General features: G+C 35.0%; 1 protein-coding gene across 1 annotated transcript in view; it reads left to right on the forward strand.

Moving 5' to 3' along the window:
* The window catches only part of LOC104462880 (mismatch repair endonuclease PMS2-like), a gene marked incomplete at its 5' end in the record, with an annotated part of 12121 nt that extends 2743 nt beyond the window's left edge, over nucleotides 1-9378 (forward strand). Inside the window, 15 exon segments of the mRNA XM_010075023.1 lie at nucleotides 1-187; nucleotides 678-692; nucleotides 695-724; nucleotides 727-845; nucleotides 2196-2293; nucleotides 3013-3112; nucleotides 3374-3458; nucleotides 3928-4080; nucleotides 5126-6035; nucleotides 6709-6731; nucleotides 6734-6777; nucleotides 6779-6876; nucleotides 7370-7470; nucleotides 8407-8576; nucleotides 8948-9378. The exon segment at nucleotides 1-187 is cut by the window's left edge and continues 3 nt beyond it. Coding sequence (XP_010073325.1) covers nucleotides 1-187; nucleotides 678-692; nucleotides 695-724; nucleotides 727-845; nucleotides 2196-2293; nucleotides 3013-3112; nucleotides 3374-3458; nucleotides 3928-4080; nucleotides 5126-6035; nucleotides 6709-6731; nucleotides 6734-6777; nucleotides 6779-6876; nucleotides 7370-7470; nucleotides 8407-8576; nucleotides 8948-9091 — 2277 coding nt within the window.
* Between the last annotated feature and the right edge of the window lie 665 nt (nucleotides 9379-10043).

Raw genomic sequence — 10043 nt, forward strand, 5'->3', positions numbered from 1 at the left:
GATGTTACCATTTTTACCTGTCATAAGTCTGCAAAGGTTGGGACTCGTTTGGTATTTGATCACAATGGTAAAATTACTCAGAAAGCTCCTTTTCCACGACAACAAGGAACGACTGTTAGCATACAGCAGTTATTTTATACTTTGCCAGTGCGGCATAAGGAATTTCAAAGAAACATTAAAAAGGTGGGTTAGATCAGAAAATATTAATTCAAAGAAGTGTCATACCCCCAAATTTATTCATTGCTGAATGCTATTCAGTTCTCTGTAGAATACATTGATTGTGTCAGACTATTTCATGCCTGTTTTATATTTTAATCAGATAAGAAAACAATCCTCCTGTATGCTCTCCTCTTCTGTTTTGCAATGATTGGTTTTAGAGGTACATTCGCAAATTCTCAGATTTTGAAAATAATCACTATCATGATAGCTTTTGTGTATTTTAAAATTAGGGACTCCTGTGTTATGACTAAATATCAATCTTCTAAATGTGCAGCTTGTTTTCAAATAAACTATTTTTTACTTTTTTTAGATTTAGTTTTTAAATATTTTAAAAAATATTAAACCCACTGCCACTCCCTTTTTGTGTTACCTGCAAATATTGAATGTTTTGTTTATACATTTTTGTTTTTAAAAAGAGACATTTCATATAAATGTGAACTTTTTTTTTTTTTAAATAGGAATATGCGAAAATGGTCCAGGTATTGCAGGCATACTGTATTGTTTCAAAGGGAGTACGGATTAACTGCACTAATCAAGTTGGACAAGGGAAAAAAAGCCCTGTGGTATCCACTACTGGAAGTCCTAGTTTAAAGGAAAACATTGGAGCAGTATTTGGGCAAAAACAGGTATTACTTTTATTATTGAAAAGAAAGATAATATAGATGTATGGAGAGATTTGTAATGCCTAATAAATAGAGGGGATATAGGAAACTTTTAAAAATGGCAAGAAGTTGGAGCATGTGTTGACCATTAGCACACCCTACAGGCTGAATAAGAAGAAACAGTGCAGCTTCCATGGATTCCCTTGAAATTTCTAAATTTGCTTAGAGATATTTGGATGGAAGAGAAATTATTTAGGCGATAGGGTTACTGCTTAGGATCTCTCTGAAGCCAGTTTTATGGGCTTTTGTGCCCGTAAGCCTCTCAGGTTTGTGCTCTTGAAAAACAGTATGGGCACCAAGGTCTGTATGTCACAAGAACAAGCAATTTTAAAAGTCCTAGAAGTGGTGTGATGTGAAAGTCTTAATTGGGGAACAGAAAAGACTCTAGTTTTTGCAGCCTCTTCCTGTGAAACTCAGTTTCATTAGTGCTTCAGCTAGCCTTTACGTGGGATTGCAGTCAGCCCCTGTAGAGGTGTGCACTGTGATGCTTTCTAAGTAATAGCTATAAAAATAATCGTTATCCTGTAGGAGGAGGCAAAGATGAAAAAAACCAACATAAAAACATCCTTCCTACAACCATATATTACAACCATCAGGAATATGGAGTGGTTGTTGATAAGCACCTCCTCTCTTCGCAGTGCCCTCGTAGAGATTTCAAAACCTCTTCATGCTGTGGCAGAATGTAACTTTGTCTTGCCAGACAGCAACAACCATAGCTGAAAATTCAGTGTTATCTGAACAGAATATTTAGTTTATAGCCTTATAGCCTGTTTATCAACTACTTTAATGTAAAATCATTAGAAGGTGCTCTAATGACAGAAAAATATTAGGGAAAATGTGTGTGGTAAACATAGCTGTACTTAGGCAGCTTGTGATTGAAATAACATATCTTTTCTAATAGTTTTTTCTTTCAAAAGAAACTTACATTATTCTTTCTGCCTTTTGTTTTTGCGTAAAACTTGATTAAGTCATACATATGTAGCTGGAGAGTCCAAACTGAGTCAATCATTTTGTTGTTCTGTGTATGCACACTTTAAAGTAAGGGTCTGGGAAGTAACTAAGGCAAAAATCGTGATACCAAAGGATGAGAACAGCCATTCATTAAGGCATTGTTTCTGTTTCTCAGTAAGCAGTGCTGCTCTCTTATAGTAGGTTTGGGTATTTTAAGTATTGGACTTGGTCAGCCAACTTGATACAACCCCACCATTTTATCAAATAAATTTTAAGGCTAATAAATAACAATAGAATACAAGGAAAAAAAAAATCTGTGTTTAATGTTTCATTTCCTTTTCTTTTTCCCTCCCACCCCTGCAGTTGCAGACCCTCATTCCTTTTGTTCAGCTACCGCCTAATGAAACTGTTTGTGAAGAATACGGACTCAACGCCACTAACATGCCACAAAATCTTTATAGGTAATTAGAAAAGTACAAACCACTGTTGCCAGTGGCATTTTACCATAACCCAAAATAAAAATAAAAAGGTGTGGTGGTTAAGAGTATTAAAAATAACTAGGAGCAGCATAGTAGATATTAGTATACAGCTTGGGAAAGACTTATCACTTGATTTAAAAAGTTAATTTAGGACTAAGGTGTTGCTAGTCAGATGAGTGGGAAGAGCAAAACTCCTATTCCTTGTGTCTTGGTTGGTTATACATGACTGTAATCTGCTGAATTGTCAGTGCTCTGAGTAATTGGATGGATGAATTGTATCCGTTGTTTACACCTGTATTTCTTCTGTAACGTTACTGAGAAACGGTATGAGATGAATGTTTGTGTAAGTAAATTACCCTTTACTTTTTTAAAGTGTGATTTTTAAAATCTCTTGCTATACTTGAGATTGGCAGCTGACATCTCTGCTGCTTTCAGAGCAGAAAAATTACAAATGCCACTTCTTTTGAGGTCAGAGCGAGCTACTCTTTCAATTGTCTGATGGCTTTTTGGAGCTGAACTTCTAGCCTTTGTCAGATAAGGAACTGGGAGAGGAAATAGATACATCTATTTACTGATGCTGTATAGCAGTGTTTCTTTTAGCCTGTTATAAAGTACTCTTCCATTAAATATGCTCAGAGTCAGAAAAAATTATTTGGCTTTGCTCATCCATTTTACTTTACTGTTATATTATTATTCAACAGTATTACAGGTTTCATTTCTTGCTGTGATCATGGTGTTGGAAGGAGTACAACAGACAGACAGTTTTTCTTTATCAACCAACGTCCATGTGATCCAGCAAAGGTAAGGATTTAAGTTTTCTAACATTGCCAGCACTAATTCTTTGAAAACCTCTGCATTACTAGCTGATATGTATATTTGTGACTTGATGCTGCAAGTTCCTGTGTCTCAAGGTTTTGTCTTCATTGTGTCTCTTTGTGTGAACAAAAGCTCAATCGTACAAGATATGGTTTAGCACATCAATTGTTTTGAAGGGGGCTAAATAACAGATAGTGGTGGGAAAGAAAAGATAATAGTATTGACATTTTTTCACCTTCTTTGCAGGTTGTCAAGCTTGTGAATGAGGTTTATCATGTATACAATAAACACCAGTATCCATTTGTTGTCCTTAACATTAGTGTAGATTCTGGTAAGTTATGAATAATTTTCAGTAACTTCTGTAAATGCTATAACTTGAAGAATCATTTGTATTTATTTAGAGAATATTGTAACTTTTATCTGTATAATTTCCTGCACTGTGGCGATGGTTTTGATCTGCAGTTGGTGAGGGAGAGGCAGGATCTAGCTGTGGTTCCAATTTTTTTCCTCTCCACTTTTTCTGTACTCAAAAGTAACTTCTTGTCTGAAGTAATGAGAAAAAGGCAATCTTGTGGTTAGCTTAAATACAAGAAAACTCATATCATGTTATTGTACAGAATTAGCTTCTGTTTTGTTTACTGGAATGTTGAGAAAGCTAAAAGTTCAATTTGCAGACATACTGTGAATGTTAACTGTGTCTTTGGTTTTAATCCTGTGCAATAAAAATGGAGGGTGAAAGGGCAGAAAACTTGGATCCAAGGGTGGATCATTTGTGTGATTGGTTTTTCTTTTTGCTTTAGAGTGTGTTGACATCAATGTAACCCCAGACAAAAGGCAAATTTTACTTCAGGAGGAAAAGCTTTTATTAGCAATTTTAAAAACTTCTCTGATGGAGATGTTTGGTAGTGATGTTAACAAACTGAATGTCAATCAGAAACTTCTGGACATTGCAGGTAGGACATTTTGTGTATGATATGATGTATATGATATATGGTAGAGAATTGAAAACGGAATAATGCGTTTTTAAAAACCCAAAGAAGAAATGAAAAAAAAAGGTCTGGCTGTTTATTGATATACCTTTCAGGGCTTTTTTCATGTATTGCTTACGTTGAAATAATGTTATTGACATCAAATAATAAAGGAGGACCTTAAGTTACTAAGTGGTTTACAGTCAACTTTATGGGGAAAAAATAACACAAAATTAATTGATAATGCTTGAAAAAGATTTCTCACAAGATACTGGAAGAGATCTGTGTTTCCTTTATTTAACTGTCCTTGAGAAAGAATGGTTAGGGTCTCATAAATAAAATCTGAATTTTGTATACAAGTTTATTGGATAGTGAACTTGGATTCTGTTATGGTAACTACAGAAATGCTGATTCTTCTGTGACTGTTTAATCTTTCAAAATTGCTTTTCTGTGTTAACACTAGCTCATCTTCCTCATTTCTTTCAACAGAACCCCTTTTAATTTCCTTTTTTTACTGATGTATAGAATCAGTTGTAGTCTGTAGTTACTGTTATTTTAAATTAATCTTTAATAAAATACAACTCAAACTGAGAATCTGAGAGGTTGAAGTCCTCTAATTAACTACAAGTCACACATACCACAAGTATCTAATGTGCCAGCTCCTTAACACGTTGCCAATGGACTTTTATAGTGACCATTAAAGTGTAAGAGCAATTCACTTGTCACTCAGTCATTAAACTCTCCTGACAATATTAATAAACTGCTGATTGGACTGATTGCTGCTCCAGTTTAAAATGAGATTACAAATTCATTCACACAAATACCATTACATTTCTTAGAGATGCCACTGCTTCTTTGTTGGATATTAATGCATTTCAGCCCCACACTCAGTCATTGTCTGAAGCTTAAGGGCTTTGAGGAGTTTGCTATTTTTCTACTTCTTTTCATTCCCTTTATTAAAGCACATCATTAAATTCATGTTTCCAGTTAACTTAGAATCTTGACATATTCTTTTTTCTGGTTGTATTAGGCAACTTGAAGAAGACGCTTCCTGAAGAGGCAGAAAAGCCTCAGGTAGAAACACTTCCTGACTCTCAGACTGAAAATCCAAGTGGTGAAGGAAAAAAAATAATGACTCTTGCCAGATTAAGGGAGTCGTTTTCTCTCCATCAAACAACAGAGGGTAATTTTCGAAGCCCAAAAAAGGTAAAACAGCAAGACAGCTCCCCTAGACAGATGTCACTTGATACCACTCGGAGTACTGTAAAGACTCAAAAGGCTGTCTTGAGTAAGGAGTCTGAGAGTTGTCATAAGATGGAGTCAAAGATGTCAATTCCAAGTAGATATTTGAGAAAATTAGAAGATAATGCAGATTCTGGATTCTGTAGCACTTCTGAGTCAGATGCTGGATGGAGTACACCAGAAGCTGGGAGCTGTGTCAATAATGAAAGTGTAATTAATTCTGAAGAAGAATTCTGTAGCTCAGAAGAACAACTTCAAAATGAACGTCTTAAAACTGTTGGATGTCGTGAGAAATCATTGGAATGTGATGTTCAGGTCTTGGGCACTGAACAGAAGTTAAATCAAGTGAATGACTGGTCTAATGAAAATAAGTTATCTCAAGAAGCCAATAGTTCTTCCTCAAGAGTAAAACGTTTTAAAAACAGAAGCTTTGAAAGTAAAGCAGATGACTTCAAGGCAGGTAAATGTCCTGAAGTGAAGAACACTAGGAATTGTATGCCAAGTGTTGATGTACTGGTGGAAGTTCAAAAGAAAACGGTGACACTTGAATTCTCTATGAACGTTTTAGCAGAAAAGGTAAAAAGGGTAATACAGCAACAACAGAAAAATACAGAAACACAAAATTACAGAAGATTTAAAGCAAAAATTAGTCCTGGAGAAAATAAAGTAGCAGAAGATGAACTAAGAAAAGAGATCAGGTATTTTCACCTTCTTAATTTATTGTATTCATCAATTAATAAAAATAGTTAAGGAAAAATGGAAGACCTGTCCTAGGGGGTGGGCAGGAGCCTTACATCTGTCTTTTAGTTTTGGATTATCATGACAGATAAGAACACTCTTGAAAAGACTCTATAACTAATATTTCTTCCTCATGTGAATTTGAAATTTGGTGAGACATGGCTGTGAAAATTAGTTACATTCAGGTGGTCACTGGACAGTAAAAGGATATGATTTGTTAATTTTAGATTTTAAAAAAGTGTTAGGAAAGCCTTCTAATTGCATAAAGAAGGCAGATATGTCAGCTGTCTTACTTCAAAACTGTGATGCTGCCTTCAGTGTTACTCACTTGGACTATTGCCATACTTCTGGTTTCTAATTTTATTATCACCAGTGGCTGTATTTAAAATGGAGAATCCTGAATGAGTCCTGTCTTAATGATGGATTTTGTGTTCTGCCAGAAATGGCCTCATCAGTCAGTGGCAGATTCCAGATAACTGCACTTTTACACAGTCATATCCTGCTTAAATGAGATTTTTTTTTAAATGTAAAGTGGGTTCTGCAGGTGAGAAAAAAGATCTTTTTAAGTTTTACAGTCTAACATGATAACTGATGAGGTGTAATTTATAATCTGTTTGTATTTTCTATATACAGTAAAGAAATGTTTGCAAAAATGGAAATCATTGGCCAGTTCAATTTAGGGTTTATAATAGCAAAGTTGAATTCTGATCTTTTCATAATTGACCAACATGCTACTGATGAGAAATACAACTTTGAGATGTTACAACAACACACTGTTCTTCAAGGTCAGAAACTGATAGTGTAAGTATTTTCAGTGTTTTAACAATAATAATTTTTTAGTTTAATTAATGTTTCAGAAGGGTATCTGTGATTATGTTTATGTAGCATTTCTCCCATTCAAAACACCCAAGACAAGTTGTTTTTATATTCTGTGTTTCAAAGAGTCAATCTTCATGTGAAAAATAAATTCTGCAGATACAGTCGTAGCTATGCAGCAAGTCAGGGGTCAAACAGATTTCACAGGGGGCTTACATGGCAGCCCATGGTTTGGTAAGCATGGTCATACAGTGAGGATATTGGAGACTGCTGTTGCAACAGGGAATGCTGCCCAGCCGACTTCCCTTCCAAGTGTTACTCAGCAGAGTTTATCTGTTCAGTAATGAGATTTTTTTTTTAACAAAGTGAAATGTTTTACTAAAGCTCTGTATTAGTATTTCTAGATAGCTTCTGAAATCTGTGCTAAGTGGTCTGCACTATGTACCTACGCAATACTGTATTCTTCTGTCTCTTTCAGGCCTCAAAATCTCAATTTAACAGCTGTAAATGAAACTGTATTGATTGAAAACTTGGAAATATTCAGAAAAAATGGGTTTGATTTTATCATAAATGAAAATGGTGAGTTTGAGACAGAATTACCAGAAACAAAAAAGTTCAATGATTTAATCTCATTAATTATGTAAAAATCTCTTTTGGTAGTTATCAGAAACTTGGAAATAATATGCATTATAGTATGTTTTTTTGGGGTTTTAAGACATTTGATTCTGTGGTCTCTGCACTATTTAACAGAACATTGTATAGTATTTATCTCAGTAGCTTTTTATAAAAGTTTCTGAAGATGCTTTGGACTCACTCTTTGACTATATGACTGGATGTGTATTTTCTGGATGTGTTTTATAAAAATCCTTTTTTTATATTGGTACACTTGCAGGTCCCAGCTGGGTTAGATGCAGGCAAATGATAAATCTAGTAATTTTAAATTGATAGATACCATTGGTAAATAATGTTCTTTGGCTTTCCACGTGACTTTACCATGGACTTGCTGTGTACCTTTGAGCAAACTGGATAACCTGCAAGCTCCTTATTGTTTTCTTTATACTGCAAGAATAAAGAAAGTGCTGAGTGTTACCACTTTGGTATTTGGGAAATTGCTACACACTTCTTCTGTATTCTTCATTCCAGAATCTCCATTTTTTTTGCCTAAAATGCTATTCATTATCAATCTCTTACCAACAAAAATCCTTAATTACTTTGTAGTCACATAACCTCAAAATGGCTTCATAAACCATCTTCTTCTTTGAAACTGAAGGGTTTGTTAGAAATTAGAACTGTCTGCTTTTAGGTTTGCAAGCCATTTTTTTGTTAGTGTTAAAAGGATATCTGTCGTAGTTACCGCTTTGGTTAGTTAATAACATCCATCAGAAGACTAAATTTAAACCTTTGGTATATGCAGATCACATCATATTAATGTATCAAAGTAGTTTCTCAATTTTTCTCTCAAGAAAAAGTAATTTCCTGTAGTGCTCTGTTTATTAATTATTGCAAATCTTTCAGCTCCTGTAACTCAAAGAGTTAAATTAATATCGTTGCCAACAAGCAAAAACTGGACTTTTGGTCCACAAGACATAGACGAGCTGATCTTCATGTTAAGTGACTGCCCTGGAGTCATGTGTAGGCCCTCCAGGGTCAGACAGATGTTTGCTTCTCGAGCTTGCAGGAAGTCTGTAAGTACTGCATTTGATGTTTGTTTTCAAATAAATACTGTGTTTTCTGTTGTATTATAGGTGGTTATATCTGTATATTATTGCAGGGGAAGTGTGTTTACTATTGAGTGTCAACAGCTAATATCCTCCATTTTGGTCCTTGTGTTTTTGTCTAGTGCAACTTGGGAAAAGTTTCTGGTATTTTTTTTTGTTTCAAACTAGTGCACTTAGGAACATCAGCTGTATTTTGTCTTCTGATCGTCTTGTAGATTGTTCTGCTTTTAATACGATGTATAGTGTTTGCTTTAGTAGCCAAACTTCTGCTTCTATCTGTGTCAGTTGTCAATGTGGAGGAAGAAAATAATAATTGGGTTTTTTGCCTTTCCTTGCAGGTGATGATTGGAACTGCACTGAATGTGCAGGAAATGAGAAAACTGGTCACCCATATGGGTGAGATAGAGCATCCCTGGAACTGCCCCCATGGAAGGCCAACTATGAGACACATAGTCAGTTTAGACTTAATTTCACCAGAATAAGTCAGTTTCTGTTTCTTGACATTTTAGATTTTAATTCTTGGTGATATTTTGAGCTTTTATCATGACTCTTTTGAGTAAAAAAATTTTAGCCTGTCTTCAGATGTGAAGACAATAACACTTAAAAGCCTTCAGCAGGGTTTCATTGTTATTTCTATCAAGTCAACAATATCAGCATACTGGAATTCATGTGTAAATAACATTTTTTTTTAAATTGCTATTTACTGCATGTATCACTTATTTTTGCAACCAAGACTTTTAAAAAATAAATGTAAATGTTTATATATAAAGATCAGGTAAACCTCATTTATAGCAAAGAAATGGATTCTTAAAATTAACTGGGATGTGAATTTAAGGCTCTATCAATGCCGTAAAACAAACTAATTTTCTGTGTTTGTACATCCTCTATATGATAATTTTAAAGAAAATGTAAATGATATAAAAGTGAAAATACTTTTTGTACTTAAACTACAGCTTTCATTACATAATTACTTCAAGCATTAATATTGCATTAAATTATTAACATACTGGCTAGTATAGAAAAATTCATCTGGCATATTAACTTGTCATTAGCATTGTTCCTATCCCATCCCTATTCCAGACATCTGTTTGTCTCGGAAAAGGAACAAAAAAATGCTGCCCCTCAAAGTCAGTCTAAATTCTGTCTCGGTAGAGTCAAAATAATTAGAAAGTTGTCTTTTTGAATCACAAATACATTAAAACAGAGCTAAGCTCTTCCCTGGCTGTAGGACCAAGCTTTGACCAGAGCAGTATTTGTGTTTATTGATGCCTTTTCCTCAGCACTCCATGTACTGCTGAGGGAGTGGAGCGGCGGTGATGCTGCCACTGCCGCGGCGTCTCCCAGCCGCTGTTTTCCATCCATGGTTTCTCCCTGTGGAAAGGAACCCAGCGCATTCCTCATCACACCGGATCAGAGGCACAGGGACCGGCTCTC

The sequence above is a fragment of the Pterocles gutturalis genome, unplaced genomic scaffold (genome assembly GCF_000699245.1).
Source record: "Pterocles gutturalis isolate BGI_N339 unplaced genomic scaffold, ASM69924v1 scaffold4422, whole genome shotgun sequence".
Lineage (NCBI taxonomy): Eukaryota > Metazoa > Chordata > Aves > Pterocliformes > Pteroclidae > Pterocles > Pterocles gutturalis.